Raw genomic sequence first — 20,648 nt, forward strand, 5'->3', positions numbered from 1 at the left:
CAGGTCCCATCATTCAACAGAATCCGTTTTTATACAGGAGTATTGACGTGTTCCAGGTAGTCAGGATAGTCTGCCTAGTACCAACTGGGTCACATCCCTGCTATACAGAGGGGTACCTACTGGTCACATCCCTGATATACAGGTGGGTACCAACTGGTCACATCCCTGATACACAGATGGAAAAATCAAGGTTGTGTATGACCGTTCTTTCATATTTATACCACTTTGACAGGCTAAATTTAAATAAGTCATCTAAAACAGGGGGTGGGGGGTGGGGGGTGGGGGAGGAACCCCCTCGGAGGCAATCCTCTCTACATGGCGGTCATAAAGCATCACGAGCCTGTTGTCAATGACTTGAATTCTACCTGTGTGGCGGGTACTTACACAAAAGCTCTTGTCAGAGTGGGATGGCATCGCTGGAAGGCGGCTCGACAAGCAGCCAGCAGAAGGCTGAGGTCAGCCGAGTTACCGGATCCCTCGGGGAAGAACGTGTGCAGCTTATTAAAGGCCCAACTGGGCAGAAAAGCCAACTGCAGCTCTTTTAGGAGCCAAGTGTCATCTCACCCACTACAAAGATTCATTCACACCCAGATGCAGTCAATTCCTTACAGCCACCCCAATTAAATCTGACTGGTACCGGTCCCACCCCTAGGCAACACAAACTTTCTTATTTCCTCCTTCCCTCTTTGTTAATAAAAGCAAACACACACCAGGCTCTGCTTTAATTGTAATCTCAGCTTTGCCTGAAGTAGGGCTCGCGTGCCTCCTGCTTTGGGGATGCTCAGGAAAGCAGAAAGCAGCGACCTAAGTTTGTTCTGCCCCAGCTTCACCACTCCCAGTAACAGCTCTCCAGGTGTTCACCAATTTCAGCCTTCCTCCAGCTCCTGCTAATTCGCCCCCTGCTTCCACCGCAGTGTGTGCCTGTAACAGTGTTTTCCAGGGAATACTCTCTAGTATTCTAGCAACTAGTCATCTTCTTTGGCAATAAAAAAATAAAGCGAAGCCTCCTCTTAGCCCTACCACCTGGTAGGCCTTACATGCACAACCTTTCCCCACGCCAGCCAAGCCTGTTTGTGAGCAGTGGACCAAGGCTGTCGTCTTGCCCCCAGCTCTGGCTGAAAATTACTTCCTCCAGCTCTTGCTGGTCTTTCTGGAGGCTCTAACCCCTCCAGACACACACACTCCTGCCAGATGCTCTCAGAGGCAGCCTGCCTAGAAGGCAGACCAGTAGCAGGGCCACACACAGCAAGTCATGAGGGATGCGAGCGTGAAGGGCAGCATCCCTCCCCTCCCAGCACCGTAACACACAACTGGAGGCTGTTACTTTTCCCAGGGCTTCGGGAGATCGGAAAAATGCCAAGTCCTCTCTTCTAAAACCCAGGACAAAACATTTATTCCAAAAGTCTCTGGGACACAGAGATGGGAACCATATTCCAAGACTGTTTGAGTCAATCCAGGGGACTGTCACCTTAATGGTCACTTCCTACATTTTGCAAGAAAAAAAGTCCATACACACGCATTTGAGTAACAATGCCTCTCATACGTTGTCTTCTCTGCAAAGCCAGCTGAGGTGAACAGGCAGGATCAGAACAGGGCTGTTGTATAAAAAAAAAAAAGAAAAAAAAAAGCAAAAGCACCCTGAAATTATAAATTTAGACCATAATTCCAAAAACCTGCCTTATGTTAGCCTCTCTGCTCTGAGAGAAGCCCATGGAAAACTAAACTCTGGATTTTCGGACTGTCACAGGCACTTTCACACTGTTAAAAGTTTAACAGCTTGAAGGTGAAGGAAACCTGGAGTATTTACGGTTCCTCAGCTGTGAATATTCTTCTGCCAGCAGAGCCTCTGCCCTCCAGCCATGGCCTTGCAATCAGGAGCGACAGTTTACATCTCATATCAGATGCAGCCAACGGACTTACCCACAAAACTAAATCCTACGTCCGCTAATATTAATTAGCGCCGCTAATTTCTTAGGGTGCTTTGCCGAGAGAAAGGCGACATACGGACAGACTGTTAACACGTTATTTGAGCAGTTGAGTATTAAGGTACAAACTGCACATTAAAACCTAAGGCAAAATACTGATTGCCTTGGAATCTAACCTAAACCTGTCCCAAAGGGTTTTCAGCGAGTAGAAAGATGGTTTAATGGGAACATGACTCACTCCACATTTATGAATAGGCAATGAACTTGTGAATACCACATGGTATCACTTAGCAGAACACAAACACAACTGCAACCGGTTACAGCACCGCTCTCCATTTTAGGAAAGAATTAGGTGCTTCTCAGACATCCTCCAAAACCCCGGAATACTTTGAAATTCAGTCACACACACTTAGGAAAGCAGGAATCTGCTTCTCAGGAAGCAATTCCAAACAGATTCCTCTCACAAGAGGATTTAAGAAGAATATGATTTCTGAAGTGGGTGGAACACAACCTGGATAAGGCTCTCTGGGGAAACACTAAAGCTCTGTTTAGGAAACAACGCGTAAAGCTGAAGAGCTTTGGCTCTTTGGAGCACGCTGCCACTGGAATGATTCTTTCTGAAGGCGGTAATACTGAAGTACCAAGAAAATACTTTGCTTGTTGAGAGATCACACAAGATTCCCGTTGCACAGAGCTTGCTTCCAGATGCTGCTAAATTAAATCAACTTTGCATTAGAAACAGCAGTCTTTAATAAGAATACTACTCAAAGTATGTTTGTCCTAAACAACGCGCCATCCAGCAGTTCCTTAAAAGCATCTTGTCCTTTATCGATGACAAGTATTTTATAGAAATATTTATGCTTGAGCATGTAAAAAGTCTCCGCTGCTTTAGAAGCAGGTCACTCTTCGCCTCTGCTCTTCTGCTCGGAAAGCAGCCGCCATTCAGCACCACGCTCGTCTTGCTGACTGAGCACTAAATAGAGGAATCCACAGTAAAGTGCCCGTTCTGAGAAAGTGTTCTGCGGTCCGTGGTGTTCAACTTCACCGCCGTGGGGGTGTATTTGGAATTCCTGTAACAGACAAAGCAGAGGATCCTCCGGAAGGTGCTACGCATCTCGTTGTCCCTGTAAGAGTAGACTATCGCGTTTATCAACGAGTTGATCTCTGCCAGCAAAAGGACATATTTCTCCACCGCTAGAACGTTGCAGCTCTTGCAGCCCAAGCCATCCAGGAGGAGCACAACTTGCCCTGGAGTCCAGCAGATAACAAAAGCACCTGGGGAGAGAAGAACCCCCATTAGAGAAAAAACACGTTCCTGGCCGTGCCCCGTCACTCACCACAAAGATGCTCAGCGGAATCACTGGTGGTTTATCTTGTGAAAAAAGTTAAAGGCGGAGGAAAAAAGCCCACTAGTAGTTTCACCCTATAGTTTTGCTTTGGAAGAAGACCAAGGATTCAACCAGCAAATATTAAAAATGGAGGCACTGGGTTGTCCTCCCCTTCCCCCCGCCCCCATTCACTCAGAAGAACTTTTCCCTCCAAGCACTTTCACTCCCCTCCCCTCGCCCCCACCACGCCATTTACAGAGCGAAGACAAAGCGGTCACATTTCCTATTTACGTGCCACTCCCTCCAAAAAGGGGAACAGGCTATAAAATTAGGGAAGAGCCAGAGTAAAGCATTACAAAAGTTAAATGAAATAATCACCGTTCATACAGTTTCTGGGGGTTTAACAGGGTGAGTTTGGAAGTGTCCTGGCCAACACACAACTGTTGAAGTCCCCCTCGAGCAGAAAATAGCCACGCAACAGGCTGGCCAGTGCCAGGACAGAGCTGGCCAGACTCCACCACCAATTCAGTCGGGCAAGGCTACGCTCTTGCCACCACCTGCAAAGCTCTTTGGCAAAAAGGCTAATTGCTGTTTCGCATGACGGAGTGGGAGGTGCCCGCAGCTCCTAAAACCCTTCTTACAGTCGTGATTTTAAGGCTGACGTAAATGGAGCACTCGCCCATCAGTGCTCCTGGAGTTCGTACATAAGGTTGTATCTTCAAGCGCACGAACTGCACCCTGCTGCGTCTTCTGGGAAAGGGTGGTCAAGGCGACAACTTGCTGGGAACCTCGTAACTACACCCTTTACTGAAAAACATCAGGAAAAGGACAACATCCAGAGGAGCTGCACCAAAACCAAGAGGCTCAATTTAGAGCTGTCATTGAGTGAAATGCCCCACCAGTGAACACAGGGACACCTGGGAGGGATTCTCCTGGGTTTCTGGTGAACACAGGGACACCTGGGAGGGATCTCCTGGGTTTCCAGGGGTGTTCCCCCACTGATTTCAGGCCACTGCATTGTGTAACCCTTTTAATTTAAGTAAATCATGCTCCCAGGTGGTCAGCACAGCAGCCACCACATCTGGGCCAAGCAGCTCTCCCCCGCACTTGCGGACATGACTTCACTCCGTTTAAATTTAGCAAATACACAAAACAGATTCCTGGTTGTCATGAAGGGAGGTCCAATACTTCTATCTTGAGTGAGCCTGCAGGCAAGGGACCTCCTTGTTTAGTGAGGCACCTTTTTTTTTAGCCAGGTTTTCAACACCTACAAGGCAAGCCAGGTTCTCTGGAGACCAGCTCCCAGCAGCACAAAGTAAAGCCAGAGGAATATTCAAGATGAGATGGGGGAAAACCAAAAGGAGGTACCCAAGAAGTTCTCGGCCTTTGCCTGCAAATCCAGCTGATTTCCCTGCTCCTTAATGGAGGCACAAGTATTCAGAAAGAAGCCTGAACTCTTAATAATCTAACACAGCACGGTCACCAACGACTCAGCCCTGTGGTTTGGTCATCATCACATCTTGTGTCACTCAACTGGTCTGTGGGAAAACCTCCTCCTGGTTTCCAGATGTACCTTGGCCTTATTACTGGTTTCCAAGTCAGCTCCTAGACCTGTTCTTAACGCCCAACACCTGCAGGATTATCAGCCACAACTACACAACGACCTTGCCTTGCGATGGAGTGGCCCACAGAAAGCTTCTACCACGCCCTCGCCTTCCTCACACGCTCACCAGCAGCTACACCCTCTGATGCATAAGGCGCAAAGTATTCCTCTGTGCAGAGTCCAAGTTTGCAGAAGGCTGGGGAACGAGGGTGGAGAAGGAATTACACCAGGGCTTTCATGGGGAGGGGAAAAAAAACCCGCTGCAGTCTCAACTTTACGCTGAATCTGAAAGGAAAGGCAGTTTTCCGCCCAGGTTGAGCAATTCCCTCCCTCACTCCCCTTGGTGCAAGGGACCCATGCGGAACGACGGCTGCTTCTCTCCAACGCTGCCCTGCAGAGGAAGGGGAGAAGCCCCACAGGTTACAGAAGTCCTCCTGAGTCTTCCTCAGCTTTCCACATCAGGTTCCTCCCCACTGTCCATCCTCAGATGCCAATCCCAATTCCCCGCAAAGCCACGGCAGCTCTTCTGAGCCTCCTCTCACCCAAGGTTTTAACTCGCCCAAGGCAGAAGACAAAGCAGGCAGGCCAGGTCAGGAGGGGGGACATCGAGAAGCAAGGCATCTCCCAAATCGAGCCGAGGCACCAGGCATGAATCCCATTTTCCTTCTTGCCCAGCATCCCCATCCTGCCCACCCTCTCCCAGCTGATGCTGTGAAGTCCCATAAAGTCAATCAGCCCTGCTGACACCTTGGGGTGACCCCACTGGTACTGTTCAGGAAGGGGGCAACAAAACAACTCCTCTCCACTCCACGGGCTGTGCAAAACATACAAAGTAAATCATTCTTCAGCCCCCCTGACCCTCTGTGCAGCATCTGATCAGCTCCAAGGCACCAACAAACTCCCAGCTGCACGCAAGAGATGGAGAGATTGCGAGGCAGGGAAGGCGACGTCACAGGAAAGGCAGGAATAGGCAGAAAACTCTGGTTTTGATGCTCGCAAGTTACAACAGGACCCGGCAAGCCGGCGTGCCCCTGAGCAGGGACACACCAAGCAGCCTGACAGCCCCCCACCCCCACACCACTCCCCTCCCCTGCTGAGCCCCACTGCCAGCAGGAGTTTGCAAGGGAGTAGTCTATGTCTGCAGCTCCGAGGTTTCCCTGACGGAGCAAATTCTGTGCTTATCAGGAAAGATTTGCAAGCAAGGGGTTGTGACCGTGAGCCCAGAGTCAAGCTGGGTTGCGGGAGATTTGAGTACGTTGATTTATTGCGCTTTATAGAAAGGTTGTTAGACCATTAAAGCACGAAGCAAAAGCAGATGAAAGAAATCACGGAGCGGCGAGGCTGTCGGAAGCACAGTGCCTGCGCCACCTCCGCCATTAGAGGCACAGCACTGGGCAGAATCCAAATATATCCAAATCAAGTGAAATATCCTGGAAAGTCAGAGCCTCAGCGCCAACCACTTCCAGTTACCGATCGGCCTCTATTTGCACTACAGACTGCAGATGCAGACAGATGACGGGGCTGTTAGCGCTTTGCCGGAGATCCTATGCTGATGGAGAGCAGCTTGAACGATGAGCTGAGGGCTCCCAAGGATGTATTTACCCGAGCAGATTCAGACCCAGCACCGAGCTGCTCAAAAAAACAAAGCCTGAGCAGAGTTCAGTGCCTGGTTCCAGTAAGCAGTAAGGAATTTGAACACAACTCCCTCATTCTTCCCCCATCACCTCATAATATTTGTCCCAAGCCCCTCGCAGCCCTTTGATAAAGGATGCGCCAAGCGCTGCCTCTTGATGGAGGCCTGATTATAGCTGCTAATTCCACGCTACACTTCTAGGGAGGGAGCACGAGAGCCGCTCCTGTCCCCGAAGCCACTGCACTTCGGGCAGTTGGATATAACCTTCCTGCAGAGTCCTGAAGCTCTCGAGTTCCTCGGCAGCCAAACCAAACCACACCACCAGCAGCAGCTTCGGAGACCAGGGAAGCAGAGCATCATTTCCCAACGCTGTCCCGAGCACATTCACACAAACCCCCAACTCACCCACTCCCAACCCAGGACGGGGGACCAAAGCATTATTTAGATCGGCCAGAGCAAGGTGGACTTACTTAGGATAATAGTGACTGTCTTGACAAGGCTGATCATGGTCTCCTTGTAGCGGGGGTGGAAGCTAGTGTGCTTAGACATCCGTGTCATCTTCCTTTTGACGTAGATGAAGATGTGCGTGTACACGACCACCATGATCAGGAAGATGACCAGGTTGGAGATGGCCCAGAAGGTCAGGTAGCTCCTGCTGTAGAGCGGTGCCATGCTGGAGCACTTCTCCAGAGCACAGAGGCAGTGCCAGCCGTAGGACGGGATGAGCCCCAGGAGCAGGGCCGTGACCCAAATACAGAAGATGAGGATCATCACGCGCTGGTTGGACATTTTGCTGTGTAACTGCATAGTGAACACAGTCTGGTGCCTTTCCACAGCAATTGCCAGCAGGTTCACCACAGAGGCTGTCAAACTGGTGTCCAGCAAGCTCTGACGGATGAACCAGGTCTTCAGGGAGAGCTCTGCTGTCCGGGGCCCCGTGTGGAACATGAGAAACATGTAGGCGATGCCAGCAAAGAGGTCGGCCGCTGCCAGGTTCCCCAGCAGGTAGTAGATGGGGTAGTGGAAGCGCCGGTTGATGATGATGGCAGTGATGACCAGCAGGTTGGTCAGGAGCACAATGACACTCACCGTCAGGCCCAGGGCAACCACCAGCACATCCTTCGTCCTCCAGTACGTGGTCAGCTCTTTGCGGCTGTTGTTGTAGAAGAACCCCACGGTCTCATTGTAAAAACAGTGCTTCATCGCTGCTGTCCTAAAGAGGGGTGACAGTATTATTAGCTTGTTGTCCCCGTGTGTGTGTCCCCCCCCTACACACACAACTGTTGCCAGCCAGGGAGATACTGAGCAGCATTACAATAATGCCTCTGACACAGATGAAGGTGGAGAGGAGCTCAGCCCCATGAGCAACAGGAAACCACTTTTGTACTCAACAGAGACCTACACACGTCTCACGGGCCAAGTCCTTAGCAATCAGTCCTCAAAGCCGTGCCGAGGATGCAGCAAAACCTTGAACATCCATGGGAGGAGTTAAGGTTTGCCAGATCTGATAAGATATTCTCCCTGCCGGGCCCACGCAGCTTCGTGGGGACAACAGACAAAACTACCGATGTCGTCCCAGATGTCCTGCTTCAGAAACATAAAAACAAAGCCACAGCAAAGAAGGTTTATCGGTCAATCACTAAACAACGTGCTGGTGAAGCCTATGAGCCTCTGCAGCTGCTGCAGTCCCCAGGACTGCTGCTTCTGCTTCAGTGAGCGCACGCACCTCATCTTCCCTGGGTAGTTTCATTGCTTAAAGGCCACAACACACAAGCCGCTTCTGAACGCTGCCCTACGCACAGCAATCCTTCCAAAGCAGGGCAGTACTTCCCAAACTTTGCCAAGAGGCACAAAGCACGTAGAGCAGGGCAGAAACAAACCCCCTCAGCCCGGGAAAATAAACAGCAGCAAGAAGGCAGCACGTTCAACCATGGGGCTGGATCTCTGGAAGGGCTGGATCATCTGGAACCCCTGCAGTGCTTCGATGAGAGAACAGCGTGTGGGTCAGCACCCAGAGCATCACCCGGTAAGGCGCCTGTGCAACGAGGGAAGCAACTCCCCTCTTCCCTTTCCAGGAATGGAACAAGACTCCAGTTCCAATTTCAAATTCCACAAAAAAAACAAAATTCCAGTTCAAAACTCATTGAACTCGCTGGAAGAAATCGATAGGAAAAGACATTTAAACCTCCAGAAGGGCTGTTCACATTGCTTTGACACACTGGGCATTGCTGAGAGCAAGACCAGACAAGCCACTTGCCTGGATCACATCATTAATTTTCAGAGCCTGTATCCCTTTAGTAATCGAACTTCCTATCCTGTTGACAGCCAAACATGAAGCAGCAGGTCAAGGTGAAGGATATTTCACCTTACAGAGTCAGAATACAAACCTGGTAATTGAATGGGTGTCAACTGTGTTACTTGCCCATAAAAAAAAAAAAAAAAAAAAAGACATGAAAAAACCACAACACAAACGCAAGGGATAAGAAGCAGCCCAGTCACTACGCCCCGCAGCAGATGTTCATGTTCCTTTACTAACCAAGAGCTTGGAAATCTCAGCTCAGGGCTGGCTGCGGTCCCCGCTGGGATGGGCAAACCCAGCCTGGAGCCTCGTTTCTTGCAGCACTTTGAGGTGCCGAAAAATGACACAGTTTTTCCCTACCCTGGTGTGTTCTGCACATGAAGTCACCGGTTCTCCCTGTCCCCTCGCGAGCAAACCCATCATCCTGACTTATGTGCAGAACATAAGAAGAGTGCCGTCCTCTTCAGGCAGGGAGAAAACCCAACGTGCCTGAGTTACAATTAATTTTAATTACCCCCGAAACCAACACGCAGCTCAGGGGGGCTCATTAGTTCCATGTTCTTCCACTCTCTAGGCAGAAAAGCTTTCCAGGACCGCGCTGTTTTCCAGGATGCTTCAAGCAGGAGCTCCCAGCGTAGCAGCAAGGCTGCTGTTAGGAAGCCAGGCCAGCTTATTATGGGCTGCACCGCACCCACCTCTGCCCGAACACATGCAGAGTTGTGCAAACAAGGGGGCTGAGCCAGGAAAGCCTATCATACCTGCAGCTGAACTTTTGATCTCCGCTGCTTAATGAGCTCTGTTAGCAGTTTGCCTTGGCATATGGCTGTGTCTACCACGAGGCAAGAAAGCTGCACAACCCAACTCATTCTAAAATCTGCTGAATAGGGAAATGTTATTTTTTACAAATATTATTGGGGGAAAAAAAAAAAAAGAAAAAAAAAGGAAAAACAAGGCAGAGGAGGAATCAACCTGCCCCAGAGGATAGAGGTTACTACTAGCCCTAGTAACAAGTACATCTTCCATCTCTTTCCAGGTCACAGGGTGTTTGGAGATTGAGCTGTTCAGGAGTCATGTGGTCCACACGCAGCCCAGGGGACGAAAGCAACCAAGTGGGTTCTGCAGAGATACCACGTGGCAACGCAGCAGGTAACCAGAGATTTTGGGCTTGAACAGGGAAAAGCAATGGAAGAAGAAGGAAGGAAGGAAGGAAAGCCTAGGAACAGGACAGGACGAATACAACAGCTGCGAGTCACAGGCAGGTGGATGACCACCTTGGTAGGGTGCCTCTGGGGAGGCCCCAGAGCAAAGGCTAGGCCATTCTTCTGCAAGTTTTGGAACCATTTTTGAAAGCTTTAATCCCAAATCAAAAAGGCAAGCGTTGCTGAAGTTCGGTCAGTCACTTCACCCTTTTAAGATGGCATGCGGATGCCCAGGGAAGAAAGGGAGGAAGGAAAGAAGTTCAGGTGGTACCAGGGTTCAGAGACCACCACGTGAACAAGCACCTTTCAACTGCCATTTAACCCCCTTCACATGTTCACTGCAGAGTAGCATAAGTGTCATCCCCACCCCCACCCCCCCAAATTATAAAAGTTTAACTGATACGATGGAGATCATCATGGAACAGACTTGTGCTGTACAAAGACAGCTCACGTTCTGCTTTTATTTTCCAGGAACATTCAAATACTCCAGTGAAATAACATGCTGATGGATCTTATTCCCAGTAATTTTCGAGCTGACACCAAGACAAATTTAATCCAGCTAAGTCTAGCTTTAAAATTGCCACTAAGTTACAGAGACCACTCTTATTTTGTTGCAAATATTAACAGATTCCACAGCTATGACAGCCCTCATAAGCTTCCTCCCGGCAAACTGTGAACTTTTTTAAAGCATGATACAAGTACTGGTTCAGTGGTACGTTTACTGGGGGAGGGGATGAGAGCTGTGTAAACCCACAAAGAAACTGTGTTCTGCATGTGCAACACTCAAATCTGGAGGAACAACCCTGCAGCATTAATAGCAATGACAACATCTGCCACGCTTCTTTGGGCAGGACCCACTTAGAGCTGCAGGGAAAAGTTGGAGGGTTGCAAATCCCTCCGGAAGGTGCGTGGGTTGCAAACCAAAGGTGTGCGATCCCATCAGTGGGGTGGGGTCCAGGGGGACCAGACAGGTTCGTGCTTGTGGCTGGCTCTAGGAGCTCGTGTGCCACTTCACCGTCGCCCTGCCATCCGAAAACTGCCCTTGGAGCTTGGCAGCAAGGGCAGACAGTGCCACAGAGCAAAACTGAACGGGCAGCGCCCAAGAGGAACACCCTGCCCACAGCAGCCAGAAAGTCAGGCCGGTGCCATGATGCACAAAGGAGCTGGAGGAATCTATTGTTCAGTGTCCGAGCAACCCCCTTCCACTCCTCAGCAGGAGCTTACAAGATTTTCTTCCTTACCAGCCTTGTTTACTCGGTCAAACCAGATTCCAGTTACTTGCTGCAACAGTTCTGCAGCCCCTTTCCTTGAGCAATACGCAAACACTGCCTCTCCTTCTCATCACGCTACCTCAAACTCTGCTCAAGGCTCTCCCCCTTAAAACCCGGCACAGCTTTTGAACTTTGGGAGGAACCACCAGGCAAAACGAGCGCCTAACAGGTTTTTTTCTCCTTGCCATCCCTCTTGCATATGCCATCTCCCTTCTTAATCAGTTAATTGCCGCCCAAGGTTCACGCTAAGTTGTTTCACGCAGCAAGTAAAGGTGCAAGTGTCCTCCCTTCCCTGTCGCCTCTTGCTTGCCAAAGTGGAAAATGCTAGTCAGCTCCTGGAGCTCGGGGAAGACATCCAACACTTGCTCACAAGCCGACGGCCAGCCGGTGTACAAGGGCAGAGGGATGAATGGCTGAATTTATGCTCCCACTAATCACCAACACAATCAGCGTTGATCAAGGCAGAACAATGGATCTAGAAGGGCTCACAGGGACTCAAATCCCAGCTGTTTCACCCCTGTGTCCCCTGCATGCAGATTTACACGGCCAAAAATTCCAACCGCTGCTATATTTAAGCCATAAACACTACAAGCTTTTACTCCAAAGAAGAACGTTCTTACCTGAAAGCACAACCACTGCATCCAAACCTAACATTTAGCATTGGTCTCCCCACCACAGGAAACCAGGGCAGCTATCCAGCAAGGAGATCCCCATCTCTGGAGGGCAGAAGTGCTTTCCAAGCAAGTGAAAAAAAAAAAAAAAAAAAAAAAAAAAAGCCAAGTGCCTTACAGGAAAGTTTCAGACAAGCTTTACAGCCCCAGAGTCCATCACGCACTGTTCCGCTCCGAAACACTGGCTCCTGGGAGGCAAGTTTGCAAGAGCTGGATGAGCCCGTCCCTCCTTGGGTCCTCCCCTAGGCGGGTCCTTCCAGGAGACCCAGGAGCTGTAACCCGAGTCCTCGCCGCCTTCATGGAGGCCAAAGCCACTTGCCAAGCACCTCCGGGTCTGGCTGGAACGGGTTAGACCCGATCTGCCAGCATCACCCCTGTGGACCAGCTCCTGCTGGCAGGAGCTCCAGCGAGGTGCTGGGTGGGGAAACTGGTGGTACCCCTTGGTCGCCCCCTGGCAAGGGCTCGCTCCTGCTCGCCCACTGCCCCAGAGCCTTTGCCCCACTATGGGAGGCGAGTGAGTCCCCCGGATGACCCGGTGGGATCCTGCGATGGAGGGGCTGTCACCCCGTGGTACCAGAAACCCGCTCTCCGAGCCTGCGACGATGGCACCCACGTCCCAGGTGGGCTGTCAGGTCAGGAGCTCCCCCCCCATCCACTGCAGCTGCCACACTTGCCCAGTGCACGGCAAGAAACCTTGACATGACACGGGGAAGAAGCAGGGAGAGGGCGACGCTGTGAGACACGAGGGAAACTGAGGCACAGACCAGAGAGGATATTCCTGCTATAACTTGGTAAAACGCATCTGCTGGAATAAGAGCTCCCGTGTCAGTCCTGACACAGCTGAGATTATTTTACCTGCTGAGTACCGTCCAAATGCCAACAGCACACTTGGTGCTAACAGGCCACCGCTGTATAAATTATGAAGGAAAAAAAACAAACCTGAACCACCGAGTTTGCAACATCCATTCACTTTGATTTACACCCGCTGCTCTCGCCAAGGCCCCAGCAATTTCCATTCCACTCCGATTCCTACTCTCCCGCCCTCCTCCTACCATCATCTGTTTCCCAAGGAACAATGTTATCACTGCAACCCTAATCAGCTGCCAGTCAGATACAGCAGAGCTTGGCCGGGCCCGGCAGTGTTATGTAAAACAGGCAGGAGATTTACAGGGAGAGCACAGCACAAAGGGGGTCGAGATAGGGCCAGAGGTCCAAGGACACATTAACAGAGCAGGACAGGAGATAAACAGAAGCATGGCAAGAGTAACACTGGCCGAAGGGGATGAATAGGACAAGCTGAGATAGCAGCAGGGCAACTACCCAGCCCCGCAAAAAAAAATATTGTACCAGGCTCCCTCAGTTGTACCCGCAGCCTCCAAAGACCAAAATTCATACCAGAAAGCTCACAAGGGCTACAAAAGCCATCTATCGTTACCACCTGCTTAACGAATCTGACTCCTGCAGCTTCAGGGAGGTGATGCCACCCACAAGGCAGGACCAGGCACAGGGGCCGTTCACGAGGTTTCCCTGGGCTTTTTTAGAAGCAAAATGTGCTAACAGGTACCCCAGAGCCCTTTCCTGGGGGGATCTGTATTTGAACAACTTTTGTTCAAAATTTTGAACAAAATTTGCTTTTGCGTAGCTGAGAGCTACCAAGAAGTCCCCCCCTAACCCAGAGAGCCAGAAGCCCTTCCCGCAACTAGATTTTACAACATTAGAGTTACAAGAAATCATTTCAGGTTCGACCCTTCCTCAAGTGACACGGGGCAGGTCTTCCCCCTTCCCATGAGGCATTTTTTACCCTTTTGGTTGCACGCTTCAGACCGAAGAGACCCAAGCCCCAGCTGCAACAAACAGCTCCCCCCCTTTGGCGTGCTCCAGCACTTGTGCTGCCAGCAACGGATCTATCACCGATCCAACCCTCCACACCGGTGCACAAGTGCAACCCAGGTCCGAGAAACCGTTTGGCACCAGCGCTGGCTTCAACAGGCTTCAGACAGTTACGAAGCACAGATTGGGATGAGCAGCAGTCTAAAAAATCCTTTTGATTCACTTGTTTCTTTAAGGTTTCAAACTGGCACTTGGCGAGTGCTTTAGAGGCAACGTTTTCAGAAAGAAACACTCAGAGCAATCAGGAGAACAGCCCAGCATAACTGGTTTCAACTGAAGTGTCAACAGTCCCATCACAATAGCTCAGCACGTCAGACAGACCCAGCTGACAAAGGCTCAGAAGCACTTTTGCAACTCGGTCCACACACCCCGGAGTCGGGACAAAGGGGGATACAAGGAATATCAGACTGGGTCAGGCAAGCCTGTCACAAAAGGCATCTGCTTGCATATGGAGATGAGGGAATATTTCAGGTTTTAAAGTCCTGACCTTAGTAACAGCAATTTTTCTAGTCCCTTTGTCTAGAAGAAATATCATTTTACTTCTCTGCCTGACAGAAGATTAGGCATCTGTTTGTTTTCAGGTTTGGGGGATACGTGAAAGAACCAAGACCCATTTAGTTCATCTCTACCCATACACACATGAGCTCGGGCTCGGCACACCCATTCAGGCTGCTACCTGCAAAGCCAAAAAATCATTGCACGCAAACCCCTCACATCAGCTCTTGCAACCATTTAACGATTTCTTAAAAACTGAGCTCAGACATCTTCTAGCAATGGTGCTTCGGGACGGAGTACCAGACACGGGCAAGGCCAAGGACCCGTGATCCTCATCATGCCCAGCCCCTCTGTCTCCCTCCTTCCCCTGCAATCCCTTTGTGAGTTTTCCTGTTCCCCCAGCTCTGAAGGGGCTCACAGGGTGCTGTGCAGCATCGCAGGGTGCTGTGCAGCATCGCTCCCCCCCAGCAGAGTCACCGAGTAACCTGATCTTGATGCAGCCGGCAGATCTGATTGCATTCTGGTGCCCAGCAGAGATTTGGTAGAGAAACATTTCCAAAGACAACAGATGTTTGCCTCCCCTTTATTACACTTCTATTTTTCAAAGCCAAGTTAATTGTTTTAGTAGTTTTTGCATTTTCAAACAAGCCTAAAGGCAATATTTTTCTTTAAATCCTGATAGCTGCGGCTGTTCCCATGGATGACAACCTGAAGGTGTTTGGGTTTTGTTTTGTGGTTGTTTTTTTTGTTTTTTTGGTGGGGGTTTTTTGTGTGTAGTTTTTTTTTTTTTTTTTTCTGAGACCCTTCTCCTGGAATCCCAGGAATGTTAAAAACCTTCTGGAGGGAGTCATGTCATCATCTCCCCCTCCAAAGATCTCTGCAGAGAACCAGTGGCTCAAATTAACACTTCCTAAATCCCAACTGGCCTCGAGATTCCCAAAACCCTCAGTGAGGAGCACTCCCTGGAGTACAACAAACCACCACCACCGTTCGTACAGCTTCAGTTAACAGCCACATCTTTCACTGGAAAGCAGCGTATACATCAGCGTTAAAAATCCAGGAATTTCATAACACCCACTGCTGCTGAAACGCAGCCAACTCCGAGGTGGAGCAGAGCTGGTTTTTTGCAAGCCTACAGCATCAAAGAATACTTTCCAACAAAGAGGTAGGGAAGAAATCTGTGCCCACAGCTGCCTTGCCTACAACAGGAATTTTCTTTTCCTCCAACAAGCTAGCAACCATTTACAATCAGCACTCCAGAACAAGTCACAAAGAACCTGGAAAATTCTTCTCTCCCCCCTTTCACCTTCCGGAGGCTCGCTCTGGCTGTGCTGGGGCCATCAGAATTCAAGCATTTCCATATCATAGACCTTAAATCGAAGCAGGGAGACCACTGAAGCAAAACACAACATTGGATCCTGTCACCTTTGCCTTGTCAGACAAGATGGAAAAGCAGCTGGGAAAGAACGGTCATGGAATTCTCTCAAAGGCATCCAGGTCCTGGTGAAACAACGCTCTTACCTTGCCCAGGTAACTATCCTGGAATTTGGTGGGGTAACTTTCTTCTGCACCGTTACTGGCTATTCCAGCCCTCTCCAAGAGGAAAACATTTGTTCCGCAGCAGCGGAGAGAAAACAGGGGAGGGGAGGGAAGAGAGGGTTATTTGCAGCGGTGTTTTGTTTGGAGTCGGGACGGTCTGGGGGCCCCTCTGCTGCTGCTCCTCCTAATTCACACAGGAAGAAGGAGATTATCCTACCCAGAGACAAGCAATACCGAAGGCAGAAGCAGCAGTTCAGAGGCAGAATAGCTTGGCCCCCGAATGATGTCACGTCACTAGAAGCCACAGCGAGGTTAAAATCAAGTCGGGATGCTGTGTTGACAAAGCAGGACTCTGCCTCATCCTCGCCCAAAGATCATTTCATCTGGCACTTCGCACTATCGTCAATAAAGAAAAAACAAAACTGGGTGGAAATTCCCTTCCTGCGAGCCACATGCCGGCAGCACTCGGCGTGGTCTCCGCTTGCAAGGAGCCTGCACACCGCCTTGCTCCATCGCCTCCCATCCTGGCTGGCACCCAGAAGTCTCCCCATCTTCTGGGTCCAGTCCCATTTCCCCCCCCCCCCCCCATCACTGGAAAGCCCAGCAACTTCACAGGCACTCGACCTCCACGTGCCTCAACCTCTGCTTTTACAGGGATTATTTAAAAAAAAAAAACAACAACCCCCACTTCCCCCCTCTCTCCATTTGGTTTAATGTCAGATGCCTGCAGCTTATGGCTGGAGAGTCATAAAAAGCATTTAACATGCCTTTCTGTTTAAGTCTAGCAAGAAAAAAACAAAACCAATTCAGAAAAGCCTCCAGCTACAGAATAAGCAGATGCAGTACAACTGCAGCTTTATCTTGAACAAGAGCATCAGAGACCGACATGCAGCTACTCTCCCAAGCAAGAAAAGGGAATATCTGCCCCTTTGAAGAAATGAGACTTTCTCCAGAGAGTTAGGCTTTGGGGCAGTCTTGGGCAAGCAAAATTCTCAGCAAGTTGGCTTTTTTCCCCCCAGTTCGGTGAAGATTTCAGCTCACGCCAGGGATGTTCCGTTGTGCCCACAACCACTTCATCCATGAACTGAACCACGCCAGCAAGTCTTTGCCTTTCTTCTCAAGAATCAGCTCCCACAAGAGCAAGGTCACGGGGAAAACACTTTAAACAAGCAAAAGGTCTGTTTGGCGCAACCCTTCCTCTAGAACTTCCCCCAGCAAACCCCTGGAACACACTCCAGTGACCACCAGGCAGCCCTGCCTCAGTTCTACAGGGCTGCTCTGAGCACGGAGCCGTTCATCAGCCACCAAAACCATTTGGGTTTCGTTGCCTTCACCACCAGAGCCTGGATGCTCTTTGCCCATCGGTAAGCATGGGGTAACCCAAAGGATTTTGCTAGATCCAGGCTGCAGCCAGGCCCATAACGTTCGACGTTTCCATTAGAAACAGCCTTTTCTACTTTTGTTTGCTTAATTCCTGAACATCTGATTATTTTTGGTGTTACTAGCTTCCTAACACCTCGAGCTTTTGGGCACATTCTTAGCAGGGGAAGAAAAAAATAATTTACTTCAGGTGCTTGTTTCCATGCCTTCCTCTGTTGCAAAGCAACAGGAAAGCTCTTGCTCCTTCTAGTAAGGATATTCCCTTAAGTCGTTCTTGTAAAGGGCATAGGAAGGCTCTATGTTCATTTATTAAAAAGATTTATATTAAAAATACTACTCGCTTGAAGCCCATTTGTAAGATAATCTACAAAACTGACCGTCCCCAGGGCCCTGGATGCCAAGTATCTGAAACTCGCTGTCTAAGCAAAGCCTGAATTACAGCCCTACGCATCTTTTTTTAAAATAAATGATAGAGGAGAGCAGCCAGTGCCCTGAAAGGATCCCAGCCACAAGCTGCAGGCCTGGGTGGGCAGATACACGCATTTGAGTCAGTTCATCCCAGGCTCTGCTTGAATGCCCCAAGGTGTAGATACCTACGGTACCAGCACCAGCTAAAGGATGGCAGCACCCTGTAACTCCGCGCCTTTAACAAAGTGGTGTCTGAATTTCAGGTGTGGGAATTGTGGCTGATGGGGAATTCATCTGCCTGGTTTACTCGCTCTCCCATCTTCTGTACGTTACAGCTACATTACTCCGTACATTCACAAAACCAAGACAATTAGAGAAGAATAAAACAAAAGCTGTTTGTCCGCAGCAGCGTGAACTCCCAGCAAGACATACTGAAGATCTCACTTTTCACTACCTCATCTGATCTGCTAATTGACTGCAGGAAGACAGTTTTCAAAGCAAACTAAAACAAGAACGTGGTAATACTAACTTATTTTGGACACCACAGTATTCCAGATGCGTTAAAGTTAACGTCTAAGGTATAGATAGGAAAAATTGTGTTCGCCACATAACAACACACACAGCTGCTCCTGCTGCTAAACCACCCACTATGGTACAAGGCAACAATACAGCTCAGGAGGAGGAATAAGAGTGAATTTTGTATCTGCTGGTAACAGCAAGGCAGAACGTAACCGGCTATGCCAATTTTTGGCAATAACCAAGCAAGAAAGCATCCCACACAAGGGTGGCACTGATACCCCTGGCTCCAAAGGAGGAAAACTGCCCACCCAAACCCAAGCCCAGGCTGACAGCAGGAACACCACAGCTGCCACTTTAGAAACAGCTGCTTGTGGCTCCTTCTTGACCCAGGGAAAGGCCTTTCCTCCCAGCTCACATTTACCAACAGCTTAATTTACCCAGTGTACTCCAAGGATGCACAGAGGTGGCAGAGATGCAGCTTGCTGTGAGCACCTATACCCCAGCAGCTCCTTGCAAAACTGGTAATCTGCAAAGGACCCCCCCCATCTAGAAATCCCCTTCTCCCAAAGCTACCTAGCATCAGGATGGGCTTTCACAAAGGCTTCCACATTCACAGAGGTGCAGCCTGATAGTTGAACACTTCTCACCCTTGGAGAAGAGATTCTGCTAAGCATAAAAGCTTCTAGGAAAAAAAAAACCCAAACGACCAGCTCCCAGGAAACCAACAATCAATCCCACCAACCTCCCATGCTCCTCTACCAGAGCCCCAGGCTACAAGCAGCCCAGTCACCCCTGGCTTTATATTCTAGGGGATGCTGGTTCAAAGGCAAGCGATGAAGAAGTGCTAACGGTTCACAAGGAAACACCTGTGAATGAAGCCGCTTTCCAGCTAATAAATAGCCTGAACTGCCCTCTTTCACAAAGGTTCTTCTTCTGGGGATCAATTTAAGAAAGACCTGATAGGTGTGGTTTAATCTCCTTTTAGCTTTTTCCAATTAGATAAGAACAACAGCACGGGACAGAAGTTAAAATGGGCAGGCAATTTAAAAAAAAAAATATATGGAAAAACAGAAGGATGGGATCAAGAACTGGACCAAAGCCTCAGACTCCTTAAAAAATGTAACGCCTTTTGCCTTGCTCTACCTTGCTTTGTTAGAACAGCATAAAAGTAATCCCTCAGCAGTCTCTGCTGGAAAAACCTGGAAAGTTTTCCCCTCGAGACTCCTGATACCTGCAGGTCTATTTGCTTTGATTTTTTTTTAGAAGAATAAAGACAAACTAAAGGGCTCCTTTTTTTATTGAGGGTAGGAAATTTAGGGGGGAATTTGTCACTAGCCTGGTTGCAATTAAGCACTGGGTGATTAGCAAGTTATTAACTCTGCCTGGCTTTCCAAGCAAAAGGAATCTCTTGGTCCCTGCCTAAAATTATCAGGTGTTTGAATTTGCCTAATTCCATTCAGAGTCCAGGGAATGCAGCCCAGCTGAAATCTTCATCTGTGAAGACCCGGGGCATCTAATTTACTTAATGACAGGAGGAGTGAATGAAGCTCAGAAGCACAGCGACTGGCTGAGGTGAGCTGGTTGCTTTGTGCTCTGAATTCACATGGAATTCATGTTGGCTGATTGAAAAAAAAAAATAATCTGGCCACGAGAAATTGGTTTTGTGGTTATCCGGCTGATAAAAGGTTTGGTGAGAGGGCTGGTGTGGCTTTGTGTACCCATCCCACGGACTGTGCTGCCGTCCTCCGTGGCGTGTATCCATCCCACGGACCGCGCTGCCGTCCTCCGTGGCACAGCTGTGAGCTGGAGGGTCTGCAACCATCTGTGTAAGGTGCTGTTGTGACAACGATCTCCTGTGCTCCTGCTTGGAGTTGGGAAATAAGGTTATCCCTCGTTAGTGCTTCACGGGGCTGTTGCTGTTCCTCTGCCGTACCTAAATCCAGCTGAGCCCATTCAGAAGATGCAGCCCCAAGGAGGTGAGAGGAACTGAGGAAATTATGCTTCCTTCCCTGCCAACTTTCTTCTTAAACTCATCACTTCCGTCTCTCAAACCAAGCCATCTTACCTGCAGCTGGATGATGGGAAATTCCTATCCCAAGCAGGAGGACAGATGTTTTGGACCCTGTACCACAGCTCCCCCCATGTGAGCAGGACCTGGCAGCCACACAGCGTAGCTTTGGCAGCTCCTACGCTCAACACACCACGAGCTCTGCAGAAAGCAGCGAGTAACAAGGAGTTACAAGGTAAGAGCGAGCGTGTTTTCTCTAATAGCCATTTGTACCGCTGGAAGGAAAAGCAGAGGGCAGGGGTGAGTGGCAGGAGTTGTGCTGCGCGAGCCCCTAACACTTCTAACACGCAGGATGGATCTCCTGTTTAACGACTTAAATGTACGGCAGGAAAAGGAAACCAGGGCTCTCACCGGGGATATAATTCCAGCTCTGCTGGTTCCTCAAGTTGGCAATTCTTGTGCGCAAGCATTGCCTTTGTT

General features: G+C 49.5%; 1 protein-coding gene across 1 annotated transcript; it reads right to left on the bottom strand.

The window, feature by feature from the left end:
- Positions 1 to 265: 265 nt before the first annotated feature.
- On the bottom strand, positions 266 to 20,625 carry LPAR2 (lysophosphatidic acid receptor 2). The gene is made up of 3 exons (XM_080409659.1): positions 11,879 to 20,625; positions 6,960 to 7,702; positions 266 to 3,200 (listed from the first exon to the last, which is right to left on the bottom strand). The coding sequence occupies exons 1-3, from the start codon at positions 11,917 to 11,919 to the stop codon at positions 2,899 to 2,901; spliced, it is 1,086 nt and encodes a 361-aa protein (XP_080265785.1). The 5' UTR covers positions 11,920 to 20,625; the 3' UTR covers positions 266 to 2,898.
- Positions 20,626 to 20,648: the final 23 nt, after the last annotated feature.

Source organism: Falco punctatus (assembly GCF_963210335.1).
Source record: "Falco punctatus genome assembly, chromosome: 13".
NCBI lineage: Eukaryota > Metazoa > Chordata > Aves > Falconiformes > Falconidae > Falco > Falco punctatus.